The sequence below is a fragment of the Oncorhynchus tshawytscha genome, linkage group LG16 (assembly GCF_018296145.1).
Source record: "Oncorhynchus tshawytscha isolate Ot180627B linkage group LG16, Otsh_v2.0, whole genome shotgun sequence".
NCBI classification, from domain to species: domain Eukaryota; kingdom Metazoa; phylum Chordata; class Actinopteri; order Salmoniformes; family Salmonidae; genus Oncorhynchus; species Oncorhynchus tshawytscha.
The window spans coordinates 21,457,510-21,483,800 of record NC_056444.1 but is presented as its reverse complement, the minus strand read 5'-3'; the positions used below and the strand labels follow the sequence as shown (position 1 = coordinate 21,483,800).

General features: G+C 43.9%; 1 protein-coding gene across 4 annotated transcripts in view; it reads left to right on the top strand.

Moving 5' to 3' along the window:
• neto1l (neuropilin (NRP) and tolloid (TLL)-like 1, like) overlaps nucleotides 1-26,291 on the top strand; it is a 192,730-nt gene that overhangs the window by 2,726 nt on the left and 163,713 nt on the right. For all 4 annotated transcript variants that reach the window (XM_042298973.1, XM_042298970.1, XM_042298972.1 and 1 more), the window contains exons 3-4: nucleotides 221-355; nucleotides 9,834-10,082. In XM_042298973.1, coding sequence (XP_042154907.1) covers nucleotides 221-355; nucleotides 9,834-10,082 — 384 coding nt within the window. The remainder of the gene's footprint in view (nucleotides 1-220; nucleotides 356-9,833; nucleotides 10,083-26,291) is intronic.

The window sequence follows — 26,291 nt, the reverse complement described above, 5'->3', positions numbered from 1 at the left end:
TCTGTCTGTCTGTCTGTCTGTCTGTCTGTCTGTCTGTCTGTCTGTCTGTCTGTCTGTCTGTCTGTCTGTCTGTCTGTCTGTCTGTCTGTCTGTCTGTCTGTCTGTCTGTCTGTCTGTCTGTCTGTCTGTCTGTCTGTCTGTCTGTCTGTCTGTCTGTCTGTCTGTCTGTCTGTCTGTCTGTCTGTCTAATCCACTTCACTCTGCTACTGTTTTTTTTCAGTGAAAAACAATTCAGGAGTGAAGCCTGCAGGACAATGTGGCACCTGGGTGAAAGAAGGAGACGGGGGATTGTTCACTTCTCCCAACTACCCCAGCAAATACCCCCCAGAAGTGGAGTGTGTTTACATTATTGAAGGTGAATAGCTTTCACAGTAACTAACATCATTATAAAGCCATCTAAGTTTTCTGTTCAGATCATGGGTTGACATTCTTCAAGCAAATAAGGAATGTTTCAATAGACCACCACGAACAAGGAATACAGACTCTTAAATAGTGTTTCAGGAACCTTGATCTTACAGCATGTAACATATAGGGGTAGCCTAGTGATTAGAGCGTTGGACTAGTAACCGGAAGGTTGCTAATCCTCGAGCTGACAAGGTACAAATCTGTCGTTCTGCCCCTGAACAGGCAGTTAACCCACTGTTCCTAGGCCGTCATTGAAAATAAGAATTTGTTCTTAACTGACTTGCCTAGTAAAATAAAGGTTAAAAAAAAATAATAATAATAATAGTGTCTTCACATCTTTATAATCTTAGATCCAGGTGAAAAATTAAAACCATCTGTCTGTTTAACTCCTCGCTGTCTACTTGAGTTCAGGCTTCCGTGAATATGGATGAGCTCAAGATGCTCTGTGAGTGGATGTATCTCTTCATGTTTCAGAGTGAAATCTGGACCAGATATTGAGATATGTGTTCACAGTAATTACTGATGGGATTGGCCAGTTTAGTTGCTGTGCTGCTGATGTTTGTCTGATGATGGTAATGAAATCAGACAACAAGTTGCAATCTCAGTCATTTTAATTTACGTTCTGGGAGGTTGATATTTGATTAATCAGTGGAGGAGATTAGGTTAAGGCCCTAATGATATTAACTAAATGAATACATGAAAGATCATCTCTACAGAGAGACTCTATTACTGGACTGGAGGAACCATACTAGCTGAAACAGTATCATCTGGGTTATGGTTTGAACTGGATTTATAGATGAAATGTGTATGATGGGCCAGACTTTTAGCCCGATCCACCATCCAGACCTGACCAAGTGTAAGCTTGTGAGATCATTGTCGATCGAGGCCACTGGACATTACCAATAGCCTACTGATTATTAAGATAGAAATATAAGGTTCCCTATCAGTCGGTCACACAGTATAACATACTATGGGGAGTCAACGACCAATCATATTCACCTGAAGAAAACTGAAATCACACCCACCTGGCCAATAGATGCCTAGCCTACCCTCAGAAGCCCCACCTTCCTGGCTATAACACCGGGGCTTGCATCCATTTCCTAAATTCTTCGCTCTTCGGCTCGCCTGAAGGAAGAACGTGTTATGCAATTTACAAACTATGAGATTTGACTCCACCTGAGGTGTCTGTTAGTGGGGAGAGAGTACTCGTCCCCCTAGATGTTGTGAGTTTTGGGTCTTGTTAGCGGTTTTTGAGTTTGCCAAAAGCTAACCACTTACCGTATGCTCTACTTGTGTAGTTAATGCTTCCTTGCTTGGGTAGGATTTGTGTTTGCTTAAAACACAGTACTTTCTGCCCTGCTTGTATAGGCAGTGCTTCCTTGCATGAGTAAGATGGCCAGTGGTAAGAGTAAGTTAAAAAAAAATGCTAACCATCCAAGTTTGAACCTCTGACCGTGGCCTAGGGAAAATTAAAGATACTCACGGGTGCTGTCCTGTTTGCCTTGGGTGGAAACACACTCAGGAGGCTTTGAGTCAGACCAGTTTGTGTGACCTGTGTCTCCGGGTGTTGTTAAAGGGTCTTCCGGTTAGAGCGACCTCGGGAATGGGGTTGTCTGAGAGCAGCAGCGGTGGTCGGAGTTGATAGGGGTGTCATCCCAGAGTGAGGCTCATTCCGGTTTCTCTGGCAGCGTTCAGAGTCCGGATTCCTGGGATGATACACTATCCCTAGATTGCTCTGGAAGGTTTTCAGACTGTAAATGGGACGACATCAGTCTGGAGCAGCCTAAAGCCCTGGCTTTGGACTCTGCGGGGGAGAGTGAACCATTGGTGGTTAATGTGCCTTTGATGGAGCTGTGTCGTAGGGCTGCAGATCAACTGGGGGTGGATTGGCCATCTTATACCCCACATCGGTGTTCCTCCAGGTTTGGGGGAAGGTATTTACCTTCTATCCCTGCAGCTGGGAAGCGTCGCTTACCCCTGTTTAAAGATTTTGCCAGTGAGCTAAAGGCGACCTGTGATTCCCCTCATTCAGCCAGGAAAGCTAGGTTATGGCGAGTTCATGAATTTAGAGGGTATGGACGTATAGAGGGTATGGAGGCTCGTTTACACACCGCTGATGCATGGTAAGCTGGTGAGTTACTTAGCTCCAGAGGTTAACAAGGGTGCTAATCCTAGCATTGTGCTTCCAAATAAACATTGCCGGTTCTCGTGGATCATCTGGACAAAGTGTACCAGCCTAAGGTTGTGGCATCCCGATCATTGAATGTGGTCACAATGCTATAGATGTATCATATCGATTTGCTGCAGGAGCTGAATAAGACCGTGGAGGCAGGGAAACCAGTTTCAGAGCTTCTTGACAGAATCCGTGCTAAGGCTGATTTTGTCCTGCTGTACTGTTGTGGCTGTGGGGAAAAGTATAGTGGGCGACAGTTGTGGTTCAGCGCCACCTCTGGTTGACGTTGTCCCGGATTGCTGAGAGGGACATGCGGATATATTTGGATGAGACAGTTTTGCCAACAAGGTCGTTTGGCTTGGCTATGGAGTCTTGACAGGCCCATTTAAAGAGGAAACAAAAACAGGACGCAGCTCTACAGGTCCTTTTCCAACTAAAATCATTCGCACGAGCGGTTCGGCAGTTCCTGAGGCGTGAAAGAAAAGGTCCAGACCCTTTCTGGGCATGCTGAGTTGAAGGAGAGCGGGGTGAAACCAGATTCTTCTGTGGCGTGGAAGAAGCAGACCTGGCGTCCCTAGCTGGAGGCAAGGGCAGGGGGCGTGTTCTCAGGGCCTTCCATCTCAAGCATCTACTGTGGCAATAATGCTCCCGAGTGGCTCGGTCAATGGGGGCAAGTTGCTGGTTGCCTAAGTCCCCGAACCTGGTGGGAGCTGGGTATCAGAACAGCGGTCTCACAATAATACATTGTTTCTACCCAAGGTTCCTCATGTTCAGGGGTATCAAGTAGAGGTTGACCGATTAATCGGAAGGGCCGATTTAATTAGGGACGATTTCAAGTTTTCATAACAATCGGTAATCTGCATTTTTGGACACCGATTATGGCCGATTACATTGCACTCCACGAGGAGACTGCGTGGCAGGCTGACTACCTGTTATGCGAGTGCAGCAAGGAACCAAGGTAAGGTGCTAGCTAGCATTAAACGTATCTTATAAAAAACAATCAATCTTCACATAATCACTAGTTAACTACACATGGTTGATGATATTACTAGTTCATCTAGCTTGTCCTGTGTTGCATATAGTCGATGCGGTACCTGTTAATTTATTTAAATTTAATCACAGCCTACTTCGCCAAATGGGTGATTTAACAAGCGCATTCGCGAAAAAAGCACTGTCATTGCACCAATGTATACCTAACCATAAACGTCAATGCCTTTCTTAAATCAATATACAAGTATATTTTTACACCTGCATATTTAGTTAATATTGCCTGCTAACATGAATTTCTTTTAACTAGGGAAATTGTGTCACCTCTCTTGCGTTCTGTGCAAGCTGAGTCAGGGTATATGCTGCAGTTTGGGCCACCTGGCTCATTGCGAACTGTGTGAAGACCATTTCTTCCTGACAAAGACCGTAATTAATTTGCCAGAATTGTACATAATTATGACATAACATTGAAGGTTGTGCAATGTAACAGCAATATTTAGACTTAGGGATGCTACCCGTTAGATAAAATACGGAACGGTTCCGTATTTCACTGAAAGAATAAACGTTTTGTTTTCAAAATGATAGTTTCCGGATTTTACCATATTAATGACCTAAGGCTCGTATTTCTGTGTGTTATTATATTATAATTAAGTCTATGATTTGATAGAGCAGTCTGACTGAGCGGTGATAGGCAGCAGCAGGCTCGTAAGCATTCATTCAAACAGCACTTTCCTGCATTTGCCAGCAGCTCTTCTCGGTGCTTCAAGCATTGCGCTGTTTATGACTTCAAGCCTATCGACTCCCGAGATTAGGCTGGCAATACTAAAGTACCTTTTAGAACATCCAATAGTCAAAGGTATATGAAATACAAATGGTATAGAGAGAAATAGTCCCATAATAACTACAACCTAAAACTTCTTACCTGGGAATATCGAAGACTCATGTTAAAAGGAACCACCAGCTTTCATATGTTCTGAGCAAGGACCTTAAACGTTAGCTTTTTTACATGGGACATATTGCACTTTTACTTTCTTCGCCAACACTTTGTTTTTGCATTATTTGAACCAAATTGAACATGTTTCATTATTTATTTGAGACTAAATAGATTTTATTGATGTATTATATTAAGTTAAAGTAAGTGTTCATTCAATATTGTTGTAATTGCTATTATTACAAATATATATATAAAAATCGACCGATTAATCAGTATCGGCTTTTTTTGGTTCTCCAATAATCGGTATCTTCGTTGAAAAATCATAATCGGTCGACCTCTAGTATCAAGAGTGCGGTGTCATCCAGGTGTGGACATAATAAAAACAGTTCCTTCCCCACATTCTGACGAACAGTTTTCAAGAGTGGCGGATATGAAAACAAGCTTGACAAAAATTATTTTATCCCAGTCCTCAGGGTGGCCCTCTGCCCCTTCAGGAGATAATGCAGCATTCTCCACGGGCATGAGCAGTTTCACCATGTGTGATGAGGACAGAGACTAGTGTGAATAGTCTGCAGGTCGCTGTGCCTCCTGCTTTCGTGGTGTCATCACGTCAACAGTTTCCAAAGTCCGAGCACCTGTCTTGAGAGAAGAGATTTTGTCTCCTTCAAAAGCAGTCTATACGGGTGGTCAGAAGTGCAGAGCGGTTGGTACAGCCGGTACTTCTTAGTTCCCTAGAGCGATGGAAAATTGCATCCCATCCTGGAGTTGCATGTTTTAAATAAGCATCTCAAGGTTTGCAAGTTCAAAATGCTCACACTTTGTCGGGTCTCATTCTGTACTCGGTTCTGAGTCATGCGGTTTTGTCCCAGCAGAGGGTCACATTCTGTCTCTGTCTGGCACGGTTTCAGCTTGGGCATTCGGTGCCTTTTCGCTTGTGCCTGCGGTTATTGGGTCTGATGGCCTCTATGATAGCTGTGGTGTCTCTTCTGTTGATGTGTCTGTTTCAGCGCTGGGTGATTGCTACACGTCTGAATGTATCCTGCCACTGCCATCGGTTGCTCAAGGTATCTCGTCGTGCTTAAGGGCGTTGACTTCTTGGAGCGACACGCAACTGCTGTTGCAGGGGGTTCTCATGGGCCAGGTAGTGTCCCGCAGGGTGATCACGACAGATGCGTTCTCTCTCTCCTAAACCTGTGGGTGCGGATCTACTTTCCAGGGGGGGGTCCTATCGCTACAGAGTGGGGACAGCACCTCTCGGGGGTTGCCAAAGATATGGGACCGGTTCAGAAGGGCTGACACGCATTTTCGTCTGTTGGGGAGTGTCCGTCAGGAGAGTCTGTTGTTGATTCTGGTGGCTCCCTGTTAGCCCAGACAACCCTGGTTCCCGGAGATCATCTACCTGTTGGGCAGGGACCCATGGACGGTTCTGTGTCATTGGGATCTATTGTCGCAGGCGCATGGGAGAGTTTGGCACGCATGACCGCAGATAAAGTATCTGTTTGTTTGGCCTCTAAAAGGTTGAATTTGACGGCTAGGAGCTTACCCTCAAACAGGATTACGACTATACAGTCTATATACTTTTAAGTGGCACGCGGTTGGAGTTAGGTTAAAGGAGTTTCCTCTTTTCAGAGCTCTTTGGTGGACATTCTGATGCCTCTGCAAGAGCGTTTTGAGCAGGGCCTTTCTTTTTCCACATTGAAGGTTTATATGGCAGCCGTCTCGACGTGTCATGTAGGGATGGGTGGCTCTACATCGGGGTCTCATCCTTTGGTGGTGCGGATCCTGTAAACCGTGCGTTGGCTCAGACCAGTGTCTAAGCCTATGGCCTGGGACCTGGCTTTGGTCCTGGATGCTCTGTCTGAGCCTCTGTTTGAACCATTGGTGTACACCTGAAGGTCCTTTCCTACAAGACCGCCATACTCATGGCCTTGGCGTTGGCCAAGCACGTTGGAGATCTCCGCGTGCTATCAGTACACCCTCCATGTTCTGTTATGTCCTAATGCAGCTTTTGCTCCCAAGGTTATGCCTATGTCTTACAGGTCCCTGGCTTTCGAGCTGTTCCCTTTCTCACCTCCTTTGTTTGCTTCCGGTGAACAACATAGGTTGCATGGCTTGTGTCCGGTTCGCACTTTCCGCAGGTATATGGATAGGACGAAGGATATCCGTGTTTGTGACCAGCTTTTTGTCTATTTCGCTAATCCAGCTCATGGTAGGGCACTTTCGAAGCAGGGTCTTTCTCATTGGATTGTGGAGGCATGTGGCATACGTCCCCGGCATATGACGGCAAAGGACAAGAGTTGCCTACCGGTGTGTGTGCTCACTTCACTAGCGGTGTGATGGCTTCTTGGGTATTATTCAGTGGCATGACAATTGGTGATATCTGTGCTGCAACCAGTTGGCGTTCCCAACATACAGTGGGGCAAAAAAGTATTTAGTCAGCCACCAATTGTGCAAGTTATCCTACTTAAAAAGATGAGAGAGGCCTGTAATTTTCATCATAGGTACACTTCAACTATGACAGACAAAATGAAAAAAAAAATCCAGAAAATCACATTGTAGGATTTTTTATGAATTAATTTGCAAATTATGGTGGAAAATAAGTATTTGGTCACCTACAAACAGGTGACCAAATACTTATTTTCCACCATAATTTGCAAATAAATTCATTAAAAATCCTACAATGTGATTTCTGGATTTTTTTTCTAATTTTGCAAGATTTCTGTCTCTCACAGACCTGTAACTTCTTCTTTAAGAGGCTCCTCTGTCCTCCACTCGTTACCTGTATTAATGGCACCTGTTTGAACTTGTTATCAGTATAAAAGACACCTGTCCACAACCTCAAACAGTCACACTCCAAACTCCACTATGGCCAAGACCAAAGAGCTGTCAAAGGACACCAGAAACAAAATTGTAGACCTGCACCAGACTGGGAAGACTGAATCTGCAATAGGTAAGCAGCTTGGTTTGAAGAAATCAACTGTGGGAGTAATTATTAGGAAATGGAAGACATACAAGGCCACTGATAATCTCCCTCGATCTGGGGCTCCACGCAAGATCTCACCCCATGGGGTCAAAATGATCACAAGAACGGTGAGCAAAAATCCCAGAACCACACGGGGGGACCTAGTGAATGACCTGCAGAGGGCTGGGACCAAAGTAATAAAGCCTACCATCAGTAACACACTACGCCGCCAGGGACTCAAATCCTGCTTAAGCCAGTACATGTCCAGGTCCGTCTGAAGTTTGCTAGAGAGCATTTGGATGATCCAGAAGAAGATTGGGAGAATGTCATATGGTCAGATGAAACCAAAATATAACTTTTTGGTAAAAACTCAACTCGTCGTGTTTGGAGGACAAAGAATGCTGAGTTGCATCCAAAGAACACCATACCTACTGTGAAGCATGGGGTGGAAACATCATGCTTTGGGGCTGTTTTCCTGCAAAGGGACCAGGACGACTGATCCGTGTAAAGGAACGAATGAATGGGGCCATGTATCGTGAGATTTTGAGTGAAAACCTCCTTCCATCAACAAGGGCATTGAAGATGAAACGTGGCTGGGTCTTTCAGCATGACAATGATCCCTAACACACCGCCCCCGGGCAACGAAGGAGTGGCTTCGTAAGAAGCATTTCAAGGTCCTGGAGTGGGCTAGCCAGTCTCCAGATCTCAACCCCATAGAAAATCCTTGGAGGGAGTTGAAAGTCCGTGTTGCCCAGCAACAGCCCCAAAACATCACTGCTCTAGAGGAGATCTGCATGGAGGAATGGGCCAAAATACCAGCAACAGTGTGTGAAAACCTTGTGAAGACTTACAGAAAACGTTTGACCTCTGTCATTGCCAACAAAGGGTATATGACAAAGTATTGAGATAAACTTTTGTTGGTGACCAAATACTTATTTTCCACCATCATTTGCAAATAAATTAATTTTAAAAATCCTACAATGTGATTTTCTGGATTTTTTTTCTTCCATTTTGTCTGTCATAGTTGAAGTGTACCTATGATGAAAATTACAGGCCTCTCTCATCTTTTTAAGTGGGAGAACTTGCACAATTGGTGGCTGACTAAATACTATTTTGCCCCACTGTACCTTTGTGAGGTTTTATCGCTTGGATTATAACTGCTCCCTGTGTGGTTACCACAGTTCCCTGTGGGTTTGAGTCTTGGGCTGCGGTGGCAGTGCGCAAGTACACAGTTACCAGGTTACTGTAGGTTTCCTGGTTCATCGACTCTGGTCGGTGCTTTGCAGAGTGCGTGTGCGTTTTAACAAGTCACCACAGGTGTTCTGTTGTGGTTCAAAACAACAGAACAGTTCTGACGTTTCAAGCTCACAAGGTAAGTATTTTTCTTGGAACCGTGGGGTCAATGGGACTTGGGCTGCTGTGGCAGCGTGTCAGTGCGCATAGCTAAGTTGCAGCAGCTTATATAGGGTTCTGACAGTTGAGTCCTCATGAGGCTCTGATAGTTCAGGCTTCGCTGCTAAGTATTAGGGGAAAAGGTGGCTTCTGTAAACCCTTTTTGGAGCCGGTGGAACCTGTGTGTGCTTGGGTTAGCGTGGGCATCCATCCTGGTTTGGTACTCTCTGAGCCATCTTGGAGCGTGATGTATGTTACCCAGTTATATACCCAGTTATACCCAGATGTATGTTCTACCCAGTGTGAAAGGGAATGAAAGGGAACGTACAGTTATAAATATAACTACTGTTCCCTGAAAGAGGGAATGAGGTATAACATATTTTGGCCGTGTGCCGTCAAGGGGTTTGGGCTTGTTGAAGATTGGTACGGATTGAGGAAATTCATGTGAGTCCTGGTGTTATAGCCAGGAAGGCGGGACTTCCGAGGTCGGGCTCAGCATCCATTGGCCCTTTGGGTGTGATTTCAGTTTTCTTCAGGTGAGTATAATTGGTCGTTGACTCCCCATAGTATGTTATGCCTCGTTTCCTCCTCCAGGGATCAGTTATATTCATTACTGTATGATTTATTTGCTTGGAATACTTGGAAAGTCCTTCACCAATAAATTAATAAAACACAGGGATTCTAAGATTCAGATTTTCTTAGTAGTTCAGTCATCTAAGCCACATAGTAGTTCATTAATTTAAGACAACTTACAGTGAGTATCTATTTCAATTGCATTGCAAAATGACTCAAAATGAGTAAACCCCCAATGGGCATTTACCATAAGAAAGCTTCATCTTAATTGCACGCTGTTTAATTGCACTTCATTTGTTCTCCATGTTTTGCCTTATATGCCTTATAGATGTACTGTGTTGTGTAATATGCTACACAGTTTGAGCATTATATTTATCTGTGCTATCTACTCTCTTTGTCTCCTCCAGCTCCTCCGAGGCTGTGTATCGATCTTTTCTTTGATGAGAGGTATTCTATAGAGCCTTCATGGGAATGTAAATTTGACAACATTGAGGTGCGAGACGGCCCCTTTGGCTTCTCCCCAATAATCGGGCGCTACTGTGGCCAGACCATCCCTCCCTTCATCAGGAGCAGTGGACGGTACCTCTGGATAAAATTTGTTTCTGATGCCGAACTGGAGGCAATTGGATTTTCAGCCAACTACAACTTCACTGCAGGTAACAACCGATACAAAGTATCCACACTACCTTCAGCTAGGCAATCGCAACATGCCCAATCGCAACATGCCCAATCGCAACATGCCCAATCGCAACATGCCAATCGCAACATGCCCAATTGCAACAGCAGGATGGTGTTGACACTGCAAAGAGGCTAGTTCAGTATCCACAAAGCGTCTCAGGGTAGGAGTGATTTTAGTTCATAATAAATAAGATTATATGGACACATCCTAGATAAGCACTCCTACTCTGAGAAGCTTTGTGGATATGGGCCCAACGCAAACATTGGCTCTCAGAAACCTCATCAACAGTCTGTTCACACCCTCTCTGCTAAGCAACACCATATATTTCCTTAGCACGGTTAAAAAGAAAAATGTTAATGCAACTTCTTTACTATAAGTAATTGAGACCAAAAGCTCACAAGAAGTTTCAAGTGTTTAATACCAAGGATACAGTCAGCTGAGTGCATACATTTAGAAAGATCACAACACATTTTATACTCTTCCCTTATAGGCATCACCTCCCCAGCTATACATTTTATGACCCCAATGAGTTTCCCTCTTTTCCCCTGTGGAATGTCCATGGTTCTCTCTTTGTTTAGCCAGATAGTCAGAATCACACCCCATCCATCTTCTGTTCTGGGCCTGACCCTGGTCTCTGATCCTAGGCAATTTCCTCTTATCTGATTAGGTCAACTTTTCTAAAATTAGTATACACACAGTTTCATGACCTAAACTCCATTTATACTCACAGTAATCAGTCACTAAACAGGATACAAACAAACTACAGTTGAACTTGAAACATGTTACATTTTGATAAAATCCATAATCCCCCCCCCAATTAAAGCATAAATCCTTCTTATTGTTTAATACCATTGAACAATCATTCAACTGCCTGCTGTAGACTTTCTTCTTCTTTGGTTTTCTCAAGCTCTGAGTGTGTGATAGAAACAGACTTGATAGATAGAGAAGAAACAAAAATACTAGAAAAAATAAATAAATAAATAAACATTAAGTTAAAGCAATCCTAATTTCTACTGATTATCATAAGCATCTATGTAGATACATTTATAAACTAAATCTCCGACCACAGCTTAAGGAACCCGACCGACACAATCTCCTGCAACCCCTGAACACTATCCCCACTGATATGCTTTTATGCTAAGGTCCACAAAAAGTAGGGCTCTAAATATCCCCCTAATGCTTTTTCTCAGTCTTCCATCAAGGGCTACAGGATCACAAGAGATGTTTTTCAGCCAAGTCCTCCTCACTGCGTTCACCTCCTAAAGCTACCCTAAAGACGTGAGCCGTAGCCTGAATCAATTTCACCTCCTCTTGTGGCAAATCTGCACTATATGTGTGTTTCAGCAACAAAGCTTTTACTATATGGAATCCAAACAATGCCATCAGAGCTACCCCCGTAACTGCCAACACTGCCCATGCCGCATATTCCAACATCCACCTTATTTGATCAATTGTCCAATACCACGCTGTTCCTACAGCACCTTCCACAACCTTAAGTCTCTTTTGTTATTACTCCCAATGTAACAGCAGTAAGTATTGTTACCGCTTTAACTCTGTCACTGTCAGTAACTTTCATCACCGGCTTTACCCGTTAGATCTATGATTGAGTTTATGAGATATTCTCTGCCTTTTCCCCAGTCCTCTCCCAACGTTTTCCTGACCAGCTTATCTATTGCCTTCTTATGTTGTGCTACAGTAGGGACTGGCGGGCAATAATGACCATTACTCAGATCTGGATCACATCTCTCATCCCACGGCATACCCATCCCCACCCCATGTGAAAACCCAATGTGTGACATAGGTTTTTAGGGCCTAAAGGTTGTTTTTATGCAATCCCTCTACGAATTCCTCTTACCGTGTGTTGGTCCCAGTTCTCTGGGAGGTATGTCAATGGATTATCTGCCCTTTGACATGGAGGAGAGAGCAGTGGGGTTGAGAGAGTGTCCAGTTCTACATATCTCTGGGTCACATGCTTCCTGATCGTCCCCTGCAACAGATGGGCTGCCACCACTACTGCAAGGTTTTTCTCTGGGAATACAGCTTCCTGTATAAATGGATCTGTGGCAACCCTCTCAATTGTTGTACCCTCACTTTCCTCAAGCCAATAAGGACTATCTGGTCATTATACTCTCTTCGCGTAATATCGTCCAGGGTTTGATTGCCCCAACAAGCTATTTCTCCCCAGGTCCTCGGTCTCTCACTATCTAAAATCTTCCTCGACCATTTCATTCCTGTTGGTGTTGGGTAATACGGAGTGACAGGTATGTAAAACCTCTTGCTCCAATATAATTCCCTCTCTTTCGTTTATGTAGCTTCGCCTGGCTTGACGTCCTGTGTCGTAGAACTCTCAGAAGTTTTGTCCTCTGCCCACACTAACTTGAAGGTTATTAACTACTATTCTTTCAACTGGAGTCTATCGCACACAATGCCATGTTGAGGGAGGGACAAGAATCTGGTTTCATTCCTCAAACTATCTGTTCCATTGCATTCTTTCCAAATTCCTGTTTGTAAGAGAACCATTCCCTTATCAGAACATCCTACATCTAGGACACTAGATCTATTTTCAAATGGAAGCACCCATATCACCATGCCTTTATGATTAGTTACCCTTACGGCTTCCGCAACTTTTGATGTTACCTTCTCCCAATGAACTCGAGTATCTTCGTATCGAGCTATCCACTCTATATAAAGTGTTATTTGATCTTCTCCCCTTGGAGTGGCACAAACACTACCCCAACTAAAAATGTCCAGAGGCCCCACGTTACTGCCCTTTTTACATTGTGATCTACACTCCTTCTTTTCCATCATCACCTCCTCTATCAAAACCTGCTCTAGCCTCTCCATCCTGCTCTAGCCTCTCCATCCTGCTCTAGCCTCTCCATCCTGCTCTAGCCTCTCCATCCTGCTCTAGCCTCTCCATCCTGCTATAGCCTCTCCATCCTGCTCTAGCCTCTCCATCCTGCTATAGCCTCTCCATCCTGCTCTAGCCTCTCCATCCTGCTCTAGCCTCTCCATCCTGCTCTAGCCTCTCCATCCTGCTCTAGCCTCTCCATCCTGCTCTAGCCTCTCCATCCTGCTCTAGCCTCTCCATCCTGCTCTAGCCTCTCCATCCTGCTCTAGCCTCTCCATCCTGCTCTAGCCTCTCCATCCTGCTCTAGCCTCTCCATCCTGCTCTAGTCTCTCCATCCTGCTCCAGCTTATCCATCCTGCTCTAGCTTCTTCTTCCTGCTCTAGCCTCTCCATCCTGCTCTAGCCTCTCCATCCTGCTCTAGCATCTCCATCCTGCTCTAGCATCTCCATCCTGCTCTAGCCTAGCCTCTCCATCCTGCTCTAGCCTCTCCATCCTGCTCTAGCCTCTCCATCCTGCTAGCATCTAGCCTCTCCATCCTGCTCTAGCCTCTCCATCCTGCTCTAGCCTCTCCATCCTGCTCTAGCCTCTCCATCCTGCTCTAGCCTCTCCATCCTGCTCTAGCCTCTCCATCCTGCTCTAGCCTCTCCATCCTGCTCTAGCCTCTCCATCCTGCTCTAGCCTCTCCATCCTGCTCTAGCATCTCCATCCTGCTCTAGCCTCTCCATCCTGCTCTAGCATCTCCATCCTGCTCTAGCCTCTCCATCCTGCTCTAGCCTCTCCATCCTGCTCTAGCCTCTCCATCCTGCTCTAGCCTCTCCATCCTGCTCTAGCCTCTCCATCCTGCTCTAGCCTCTCCATCCTGCTCTAGCCTCTCCATCCTGCTCTAACCTCTCCATCTTGCTCGGCCTCTCCCAAGTCAGTAGGTGTTGGTGCAGCTTTCACCTGGGACACATGGATCCAGGCCTTCCTTCCCGACACCTTCACTGCTGTGTCAGTCACTAGTAGGACAGTGTGGGGTCTGGTCCATCTGGGCTGAAAGGTACCCGGTTGATGGACCTTCAAGCACACCTTGTCTCCCGGCTCTAGTAGGTGTGCTTTTCAATCCCGAGGGAGTCTACGGTGGGCCTCTTTCACCTGGGAAGATACACACTGCGACGCATGGGTAATTTCCTGACAATAGAACAACATAGACTCTCCCAGTATGGCCAAATCACTCATTTGTGATGTGAATAACAGCACCTGGTACTCCCATCGGTCTCCAGCTTACTTCTTTATGTGGCATGAGTCCTGTGGTGGCATTGGAATAGTATCCAACCTAACAAACTCTGAGTCATGTGTTCCTTAATCACACTCTTCAGGAGATTTGATGATATTATTACAGCAAACTTCCCTTCCGTTGATGTGGCCTCCTGTATACAGGAATTTGTGGCTTTCCTTTTAAGCATGATACCTTCTTTGACAAACCCCTAATTGAAAGTTGACAATAGTGTCTGAAATGACAATACTATCTCTGCTACTACCACCATGATCTGGGTCTGTGTGACACTCAATTTACTTCATACTAGTCTCTATAATCTATATTGTGCAGTTAGCTGTCCTCTCCTACGAGCTATCTCCTGTAACAATATACATAGAGTGGTGCCTTTTCCAAGAGACTCTATTACCAACTTCCTGAATTTATGAGCCACCCCCAGTCACATTCTATTCCGCTCTCCCAATGTTAATGCCAAAGAGCGTAAACACACTGTTGAAAACATTTTCCAAATTGTCCTATACCCCCTTATCATGCTGTCTACCTCACAGCAGATACCGGATCAGGGAGTTATGTCGCTAACCTCTCGGGAGAAACCCCAACAATACAACATCCCCAATCTGGTGAAATTTGTATGAAAACAAATACAGTGTAACAGGTTTTCCTCCTCTTCTGAGGAGGAGTAAGAAGGATCGGACCAAAATGCAGCGTGGTACGTGTCCATGATAACTTTAATAACTCAGAACACGAGAAAATACCAAAAGAACAAAGTGAAGGAAAGAAATTAAAATCGAAACAGTCCCGTATGGTGCAAACACAGAAACGGAAAACAACTACCCACAAATCATAGTGGGAAAACAGGCTGCCTAAGTATGGTTCTCAATCAGAGACAACGATAAACAGCTGCCTCTGATTGGGAACCATACCAGGCCAAACACAGAAATACAAAAACATAGAACAACACATAGAATGCCCACCCCAACTCACGCCCTGACCAAACTAAAATAGAGACGTAAAAAAGGAACTAAGGTCAGGACGTGACATACAGAAACACTAACCGACATAATCACACTGCCTGTTAAATCAAAGATGAACAACTCAGGCTATTATCAGCCAATTAGAATTACAACTCTTGATAACTCTATAAGGAAGTAATTGTATCCAGTAAAGAAATAATTGTATCCAGTAGCGTAATGGTAAAATAGACTATACTTAAAAATCCTATTGTCCATTATTTCGAGTAAGATTGATCAGGCCTCAACACCATTAAGTATTTCCTTTCCCTTTCTTTCCCTGTCCTTCAGAAACCATTTCAAACATTTAAAACAGAAACCCATATTCATAATCAGTAAATTGTGTTTGCGTGCTGTTGTGTGTGGTAAACCATATGGTGAAAACACACACATGGCCAGGCCTTACTTATCTGGGAGCTCATTTTACAGCCTAATCCTTCCAAAGAGATAGAAAATGACACCCCCTCCTCTGCTTGAAGAGAAAGTGTACATTTCGTTAGCTTTCACTATGCTTCATCTTAATCAGCAACTTGTACATTTTAATTACAAACCAAGCTCGATACTGATAAATCCACTGTCCTCCCTCCAATCATTAATCGTTAGTTTTAATCCACCTCATTGTTTATATGCCCTTCATTTAGCATGTACTACCCTTAGACACGACAACATTTATCTCTCTACCGAGTCCAACGATTCACTCCCGTAATGACTGGTCTCTCTTCTCCATGATTTCCCCAAACCACAGCACTACAACATTTTAAAAAGGTAATTTTAGGTTTGGTAACCCCAACTCTAATTTCTTGTGACCTTCTCCCAATAATTCCCAGTGACCAATCCACCCTTTAGTTCATTCTATAAATCTATTTCAGAATAAGACAAAATGAAATGTCTCACGAGATTAGAAACTCCCCAAGGTGTTCTGAGTTTACAAGGTATTATTAGATCCCAGGCATCTATTAAAAAGCAGTGAGTGGAGTTAGAGCAGGATGCTTTGAGAGTGGAATCTATTTCATCCACCTCCCCCGCATTTGCTGTTTTCATAACAGGTTTCAAACCTGCCATAAAAGCAGACGTACAAATTCTATTAATGTACTCACAAACCCAGTCTTTTTGCAGCTGAGTACTAATCTGCTAATTTTGGGGTTTAAACCTCTCCCGACAGCACACAAAGTATGCTATCAGCTCCTAGCCTCCAGAAATGGTGGCAGGCAGAGAGGCTAACGATATTTGTTGCTGTAGTAATATATAACCAGCGGCGTGGAGATTTAGTTTGATACCTTTCAATCCGAGTTCTCTGTGTTGTTTACAGGGGTACAGAAAGGGGGGTAGCAGAGGAAAGGTGAAGTAGCGTGACAGGCTAATCTATACTGTCGAACACAATCATCCCAATTACTTCCCTCCGCGTGCCGTGAGAAGCCTTGACTCTTAATTTGCATCACCTTCGGGCTGGTTTCCCATTAACTGAGCAGTGGGTGGATTTACTTCAACCTTTCGAAACCGAACCATGATTTGAAATCCCCTCTGGTCTCCTATAGGCTGTATGATGTATACCCTTGGCTGGGTCAGGGTTTAATAACACTGTCAACTTATTTTGTGCGTTGTCGAGGGTTGAAGGGAATACTGCCTGAAGCAGCGTGATATGTAGGAGAATTTTAACACCAACATCACAGCTCTGAAAGACTGACCTACAGAATCATGTTCCATGTGGGAAAAAAGTGTTATGAGCATCTCACATTCTGTTTATATCCTCTACCTCCACAAAATACATTGCCATAAACGTTTTTCATTGCCATTGACCCACAACATTGTCCTTGGATACTGTTTTACTTAAGCAATAAGGCATGAGAACCCGGGATTATCGTGTGAATAACTCCCTGCTAAGGCTGTTCTTAGGCTCGAAGTGAAGCCAAGGGCCGGGGAAACAGACCTTAGGAGGGTGTTATTCTCAATCATTCCCAGGTTCGAGGGCCTTATTACTTTTATAAAACGGTTGCCAACATATTAAAAAAGATTAACGACATCTTTTCATTAAAAACGTTATTATATTGTGTAAATTTGTTTTATTTCATCCTTCCGTCATACTAAATAGTCTGCAACATTGTTCCACAGGTCTGAGAGGCAAACAGGAAGGTTTAGACAAACCCAAACTGTTGCAAACCAAATGCTAGCCTATTAGCATGTGGAACTATTGTCTAGACACTTTTTTCCGGGGAAGATTAAGTTGGTAAATTGGCTGGGCTGTGGGACAGTGGATGCGCATTGATAAATCTAATGGAACTGTTAGTAGGCATTACCTGAATAGGGGGATTGTGGTGCTATAACTCCTCTCTATCAACCAATCAGCATCCAGGATCCAAACAACCCGTTTTACATCCCTTACCCTCATAAACTGTATATACATTTTTCTCCACACATATCTATTTTCACCACACACAAGGATTTCTCATACACCCAAATACATTGATATTTTATCCTAGATGGATAGACTAGATTTAATGGGGTGAAGAAGGAATGGGATTGCTATTGACAATTGAACCTATACAGTAAGTTAAGTAAAATAGAGTGAGTGAGGTCATGTGAAAATGTGGGTGTAGATAGGGGGCAAAGTGGTATTGTCCATTTATAGTCAGGTTGATGAAGTGTGTATGTTTCCTCAATAGAATATTGTGGTCTTTGAAAAACTCCTGTGTACTGGTGAAGCCTCTTCTCATATTGCTGAAAGAGATACAAATACATAAATAACATGGCTCCCCTCTGTCTTGACAAGAAATATCTGTGGCATATGATTTACATAATTAAAGAAGATAAAAGTCTTGAATTCACTCAATTTGATGCTCCAAAATCTGGCTGTGTGGAGAGAGGTTCACATCTGCCTCTGCCTAGCTAATGCTGCTAGCACATGCTAATTCACACTAGGCTACTCAAGATGAATGAAAAGCAAGGGGAGCGAAGGGGGAGGAGGAGAGAGAGAACTGTTCTGCCCATTTTCCTCACCTTGTCTTCTCCCTCACTTCATCTGAAGTGCCCTGAGGAGAGTGGAGATGGGGATAAGTAGAGGAGAGGAGAAGACAAGAGAAGAGTGAACATAGATCAAATGTGATGAATCACAGGTTTTTCCACTCACCGTGTCACCCCGTCCCGCTTCGTTTTGTCAATCATCTGGAGATGAAAGATATAACAGCCTTTATGAGATGCTCCACTCCCCAAGGTTCAGATTAGTCCCCCTCCCAGCCTTCATACTGTACAGCAGATGACTAGGACTGGATGTACTGTATACTGTACTGTATAATACTGTATCACTATTGTAATCAATGTAACAGCAATTATTCACAGTATGTTGTGGATTTTGGTGTAGATTTAACTCATTCCACTTTTTATCCTTTATTTATACTGGTTATCCCATAAAAGATAAACCTAGACGGTAGCAATCAAACATGAATACAAATCGACAAAAGCATAGGAAATACTTCAAAGCATGTTTTGGGAGCTTACAGAAATTCTACAGTGATGACTAACACTGATACAGCAGCCGATGAGGTTGAAGTGAGGAGACTAAGGTAGAGGTGGAAGTATCTGGAATCTAGTCATGCTAGGTTCTGACGTACGCAAGGTGCTAAACTTCATCTGCAGGTGCAGCAGCACACTCACTGTCATTCCATTCCAATCACACTATCAAGTGCATCATCAGCCAGAGATGCTCTCTGAATTATAACTGTAGAAGGGATTAGGGAATAGTTTGTCAGCCAAATGGAAGAGTAACCGTACACATATTGAAAATAAAGTGTAGCAATGATAGTGCTGTATTTACTTCTTATAGGCTACAGTTTGACAATCTTTTCTGATATAAGTCAGCAAATATCTCTACAAATATCTCTATACTTAAATCTGCTCTGGAGCCAGTGAACTCCTGTCTGTTCCTTCCTCCCTTCTCCCTTCTCCCAAGGACGACTTGTGGTTGCCCAGCCTGCCCATTTGAAATACAGCCACAGCTACCCAAACCACAAACCCTCATAAATTCCCTTCCTATTCTGTTCTGGCAGTGCTGCGGTCACCTCTGCCTGCACTGTACACTCTTCACTCTGAAAGATGACAGTCACGATCTGGCAGTGCTCCCTAACCTTAGACATAACTCCAGTTCTATATCGAATAGGAGTGTGCAGAATGGGTTGTATCTCTGTGGCACTGCAGTAAGGAACACTGTTGTTACCCTCCACTCTAACCTTACGATAACTGCTGATGAGTAATATGAAAGAGCACTTGACACAGGCAGTAAAACAAACTGCAATCCAAAAGGGGTTATCCTGAAATCGAAGGAGTGGCATCCCCAGGGTGTGTGTGCGTGAGTGCATGTGTGTGTGTGTGTCTGTGTGCGCGCGCGTGTGTGTGTGCATGTGTATGAGTTGTGTGTCAGCATATGTCTGTGTCTACCTCACACTCCACTCAGGCCACTATGACCTCAGCCCCCCCCAGATTAAGTGCTGTTCCTTGACAGCAAGCCCTTGCTGGGGAAAAATAAAACCACTACCTCTCTTCTTCACACACTTCCCCCCTCACACTCTCATCCTGACTGTGATCAGTGTGTGTTTGAAGATGGGGCCATTGATAAAGCAGAGACCGAGGCAGCCCTGATTCCCCCAGACTGCTACTAGTCTGAATACTGTTTCACACAGAGAAGAAAAACATCTCATGTGGTCTTTTTAGCTTTTTAACTGCTTTGCTGGATGCCAAGTGAAATCTCTTTTGTAGCTCCGTGGCCGAGTTTGGGAATTAAATATAGATATAGCTGTAGTGTGGAGTCCTTTGGACAATTCGGAGGAGGGGGATTTGTGGGTAGTGTAGTGTTGTTTTTGCAGTACTAAATAACACTGTGAAATATGTCATATTTTATTTCAGTTTATCTATCCAACTGTTTGTCTATGTATGCTTCATTAAGTGGCAATGGTTTCCTAGCAACTGTCACAAAGTTACAGTAGCTGCATAGCTGTGGTGTTAATACAAGTGTTGTTCCACAAAAATAGTCCTTTTCTTTCCCTTTTATATTTTAAATAGAAATTGGTCACCAATATTGAATTTTAAAAGCCTGTTATATTAAATGAAGTGCCCTTTAATATAGACCACATGGAGAATTCAATAAATCATTTTTTTTTTTACATGAATAAAGACCTCAAATTCAGCATTTTCACATGTCCCTCTGTGCACTCTCTGACTTCTAGGAACATTTTAAACCTTTGAACCCCAACATTTCTCCAAGTTTTCACCGTCATTGTAAAGCCCAAGTTATTTTGTTGCTTGTCAATAACATTTCTGAAGATTATTATCAATTTCATGTGATTTAGTGATTGATTTCGACAGGGCTGTAGTGGAGCGGGTCGAGAGCTTCAAGTTCCTTGATGTCCACATCAACAACAAACTATCATGGTCCAAACACACCAAGACAGTTGTGAAGAAGGCACGACAACACCTATTCCCCCTCAGGAGACTGAAAAGATTTGGCATGGGTCCTCAGATCCTCAACAAGTTCTACAGCTGCACCATCAAGAGCATCCTGATCATTTGCATCACTGTTTGGTATGGAAACTGCTCGGCATCCGATCGCAAGGCACTACAGAGGGAAGTGCGTACGGCCCAGTACATCACTGGGGCCAAGCTTCCTGCCATCCAGGACCTCTATACAAGGCGGTTTCAGAAGATGGCCCTAAACATTGTCAAAGACTCCAGCCACCAAGTCAAAGACTGTTCTCTCTGCTACCGCATGGCAAGCGTTACCGGAGCGCCAAGTCTAGGTCTAAAAGGCTCATTAACAGCTTTTACCCACAAGCCATAAGACTGCTAAACAGTTAATCAAATGGCTACCCGGGAATATTTGCGTTGAGCGCCTTTTTTACACTGCTGCTACTCACTCTTTACCTCAATTACCTCAACTAACCTGTACCACTGCACATTGACTCTTACTTACTTAAAGAAAACTTTGCATTGTTTGTTAAGGGCTTGTAAGTAAGCATTTCATGGTAAGGTCTACTACACCTGTTGTATTTGGCGCATGTGACAAATAAAATGGGATTTGATTTGTCTTTGCCTCATTTTAAGTCAACCCTATTACATGAACTGAACTGATGTTTTAATATGGTGAACCGATTCCTTTTAAAATGTTTTTTTCTTCAAAAGAAACATTAAACTAATTGTCAAATCATAGTGTAAAAGGAGGGGGGCTGGTTCTACTCTTTTTGGACAATTTCTGGTGTTTTGTGGTGGAAAACGTCAAACCTGTTACCCATAGAGGGTCAGGTTAGAAATGTTTTAACAATAAAAAAAATTGTGAAGCTTGCTTTCAACTGCCACTTCCTGTTGCACACAACACACTTCCATTCCAACATGAAATCATCCCCCCTGTTACAGTCAACTCTGTTACTTTATTTAGCACTAGCTAAATTAGCGCATTTTCTTATTTAACCTCTTGAGATAGAAAAAATGTTTTTTTTTAATGAAGTTGAACATGTGCTCTTTATGACAGAATGTTGAAATTAGGTGAAATCAAACAGTGTTTTTTTTGACCACGTTACACCGAATTGAATTGGTGGAACGACCCACAAGGTGAAATGTATGATGGTCAACATGCTTCTGAACCCTCACACTATCATGACTTCCAACCTCATCTCCAGCTCTCTGCTGGGAATGTATTGTTTCCTGATGCTAGGGGGTCAGGCCATTACTAATGAATCCATCTCAATGGGATTTACAACCCCCACCCCCTTTATATGTTGCCTGGGAGTCGTATTGGATTGAAATCAGTCCAATGACGTTGGATATTAGAGCTGGAATAGGATGTATGGACCCCATCGTCCAGGAAGCAATTCCATGAGATTGGACTTAGATGGATTCAAACTGGAAACTGTTAAATTGACCCGGAGCAATTGACCCTCATCACTCCTTGGTTTCATTGAAAGAAGTGGAGAGGATGAATCTGAGTTAACATTCCCCCCTCAGTTTCATGAGTTTCTATAAAGTCATTGAATGAAGACGAAACACTTCCTTGACATTTAGGTTGTTGGAACTTAACTTTTCTTTTTGTCTTTCTACTTCTTTCTCTAATAAAGTTACTAAAAGCGTGAACAGTAGCAATCGTAAGCTTGGCTGAGGGAGAAGGGATAATCATTCATGATTATTTAGAGACGGCTGAAGTGAGCAAGCGAGCGCACTTTCACCCCCCTTAATTTGAGAGATGAATGGCACTTGGGAATCTAGTTAAACAAATGTCAGGGGAGGGGAGGCAAGGCATGATGCGAGGCGTGAGGCAGTGTGAAAGGTAAGAAATAGAGAAACAGGACAAGACTGGAGCTCTAGTCTGGAGAGTCAGCAGCTTCCTATCAGCAGAGAGGATATGAGAAGAGAGTGGTAGAGGAGACAAGATGACGAGGGAATCAGAGTTGAAAAGATGAGAGAAGGGAAGGAGAGCAGAGAAAGAGTAGGGCATAGGAAGGAGGAAGAGAGCAGAAAGGAGGGAGAAGGAATGTTTTATCTATTTGTCCATTTTGTTGGATAACGGACAAGGTAGAGAGTAAAAACAGTGCATTATGACTCTTTTGGCTTTAGTAATGATGTGGATCTTGTTCCTGAGCGCTTCACAAAAATTCAATAAGAATGTAGCCTACATTTGTCCCTCCCCCTGAGGCAGGCCGGCAAGCAGGCACTGGGACTTTCATTTAATTTGCAGGGCCCAGGACTCTGCACGGGCCGGGGCCTGACTTACAAAGGAACACAGGAAAATGTGGACAGAACGAACGAGTAGAGCAAGAGGGAGAGAAAGAGAGGGAGTGAGGGAGAGAGAGAGACAGAGAGGGAGTGAGGGAGAGAGAGAGACAGAGCAAGAGGGAGAGGGTGGGAGGGAGAGAGAGAGAGAACCACCTTGGGTCCTGTTCCTGTGAACTGAGTTGGTCTGCATGAAGGGCATACAACTCCTAATGAGCATTCATAGCATCTCCTCATTTATTACAAACACTGAGAATCGTCATCCTAATGTTGCACTCTAATGCTTCTTCTCATTACCGTTTCACTGCAGTTATGAATGCAGTATCTCTCTCCCCTGAAATGTCTCGCTCCCCTTTCCAGGAATATATTCCCTCTAGTCAAGATAGTCCCCATAAGAGTGTCATTGTAATGCCAGAGTTGTCAGTTTGGTTCCTGCAGAGGTACCAGGAATAATCTCTGGTAAGGTCACCTAAAAAAATCTGGGGGCCACATAGTCACTACATGATGTGCGTTTACCGTGTGTGCGCAAACTGTATTTGAGCTTTATGTTTGTAGCTAGGTTGCTTTGAGTGAAAGCATGTGTTAAATAACAGTACTATTATATTATACTGTATGTTTGTCTCTCTGTAGCATTTGTGCCTTCCCGTGAAGGTAAATGTGTAGATGTGTCATCCACAGTGGAGTTATGCATAGCTATGCAGCTCTATGCAGCTCTAATGTCATTTCCCAAAGTAATGCAATCGGACTGAGGTGTTTGGCAAAGGAAAGCCCCTGGCTAAGGTGGAACCCAACTCAACACCCCTCAGTCATCTATTATTGTGGTGTGTTTTAGAGACAAGCCTATTTTTGCCTTGGACTCATTTCAATAAAAGGGACATTTCGGTAATAACTGTCTAGACAGGGAAATCGACTTTAGTGACAGTTAAAAACAAACCTCTTATTCAATTTGATTATTTTTAGAAACCCCTCTCGTCTTCCTCTGATTCACACCGTGTGTGGATGTGTGCGTCTGTGTGTATGTGTGTGCGTTGGTGTGTGTATGGGTGTGTGTGTGTGCATGCGTGACAGTCTCATTTGGTCTGTCTTGTGTTGGTATCTTGTGGTGGTATCTGGAGGGAGTGACAGTAATACATTGGGCCTCTGTGTGAAGCCTCTCTTCTCCCTATGTGTTTTAGTGAGGCGAGATGGATGGAGAGAGTTAGCATTGCAGGCACATCACCTCTTGCAGCTGTGAGAGAGGTCGGTCACCCTCTCTCTCACTTTCGCTCTCCCTCTATCTCTCCACCCTCTATCTATCTTCCTTCTCTCCAATTTTACTCTCTTTCTTTCTCCCCCCCAACCCCATACCCCCTGCTGTAGTGAGAGGAGACCCTGTCTGTGTGCAGTACAGAATGAGACACTGTCTGTGTGCAGTACAGAATGAGACACTGTCTGTGTGCAGTACAGAATGAGACACTGTCTGTGCAGTACAGAATGAGACTGTCTGTGTGCAGTACAGAATGAGACTTTGTCTGTGTGCAGTACAGAAGGATACGCTGTCTGTGTGTAGTACAGAATGAGACACTGTCTGTGTGCAGTACAGAATGAGACACTGTCTGTGTGCAGTACAGAATGAGACAGAATGTACACAGGTCCTTATCTGTTCCAACCCCTCACTAAGGGGAGGCCCAATCAGGGTTTATCACCCAGAAGAACTTAGCTCACTATCCACCGTGCAGCACACCTCCCTTTTTATTTACCTCTGCTGCTGCTGCCTCCCCAAGCCAATTACCCCACTAATCAGTCAGAGAGCTGGCTAACCTGCCTGCCTGCTAGCCTGCTAGCGCTTCCAAGCCTCCCGGCCCCTGCGGTTAGCTGGCAGCTAGCTGGCAGCCTTTCCCTTATCCTACTATGGGGCTATGGGGGTTAAGGGCCTGTGGTTGTTTTGGCTGGTTCTCTGCAGTATAGTAAACCAGGTAGAAACCATAATGTGTTTGTGTAGTGCTGCATCATACTGAAATACCCCTGCACATTAGCTGGCTGGTCTCCCATTCCATCTGTCATTCTTTTCTCTTTGTTCTGGCTTCCTTCCTTTATGGGGCCATAGTTTTTCCCAGCCATGTCATTGAGCCAGGAAAAACTCCTAATCGTAGGTATAGTTCTAGGGCCTAAAATGTTGTACAGAAAATGCTTCCACTCAGGCCTTTTCTCTTACTGCATAACGAGGAGAGTGTACGCAGTGCAGTACTCAACATGATGCCGATGCTCATTCTAAGTGAATGCTGCATTGACATTTTCAGCATTGTCATTGTTGTTGTCCTTTTTTCTCTCCTTTCCTTTTCATAACGGCTAGTGTAGCCTGTGGCTCTTAGTTTTATTAGCCTGTCTCAGTGGTAGATGCTGCTCCGTCATGCTGTTAGCCTGGCTCCCTACATTAGCCTGTCTCAGTGGTGGATGCTGCTCCGTCATGCTGTTAGCCTGGCTCCCTCCATTAGCCTGTCTCAGTGGTGGATGCTGCTCCGTCATGCTGTCAGCCTGGCTCCCTCCATTAGCCTGTCTCAGTGGTGGATGCTGCACCGTCATGCTGTCAGCCTGATTCCCTCCATTAGCCTGTGTTGTGCTGCAATGACATTTACCTGTGTCTTATCACCACAAACATTATATTAAGGCCCCTAGCAGATAGAAAAGTGCCAGCTGGCATATTCTGTTATTCTATTAAAACTAGAGTGACCAAAAAGTTCTGCTAAAAGAGTTTGGGATTCACATTGTCGTGAACTTTTCTTTTTGATTGGATTGTAGGCTGTTCTTCAGTTTTTGGAGCGACAGTGTCATGTAACAGATTGCTTTCCACACTCGGGGTAGTTTTTTCTCCTTTGTTTTCAACTGTGATATTTCCTTGGAGGGTTGAGATATTAACTTAGCTCAGAGGTATGTGTATAAGCAATGGGTTGGACATTGTATGAATGTAAAGCTTTCGCCATGCACTGTAAGTGCAAGGTTGCATTGGGCTTGCTCATCACTATACATCAACTCTAACTAGAGCTCAATTCAATTAAACCGGCACTCCGTTTTGGATGCAGTATTTTTTCAGTGATCAAATCACAGAGTGCTTTTGGGTTCTGTAATAGAATCCTATCTCTACAGTACTACTTGGTAGATTCCCCTCACAGGTAGATTCTTCTAGATGTCAGGATAAGAAGTTTGTGTGCACAGGCAGTAGTTTGTAAACAAAGACACTGTATAAACATTGTCTAGGAAGGTTCAGTTGAACGTCTTGGTTTTCTCTACAGTCTTCGAAAAAAGGGTTCCAAAAGGGTTCTTCGGGTGTCCTCATAGGATCACCCT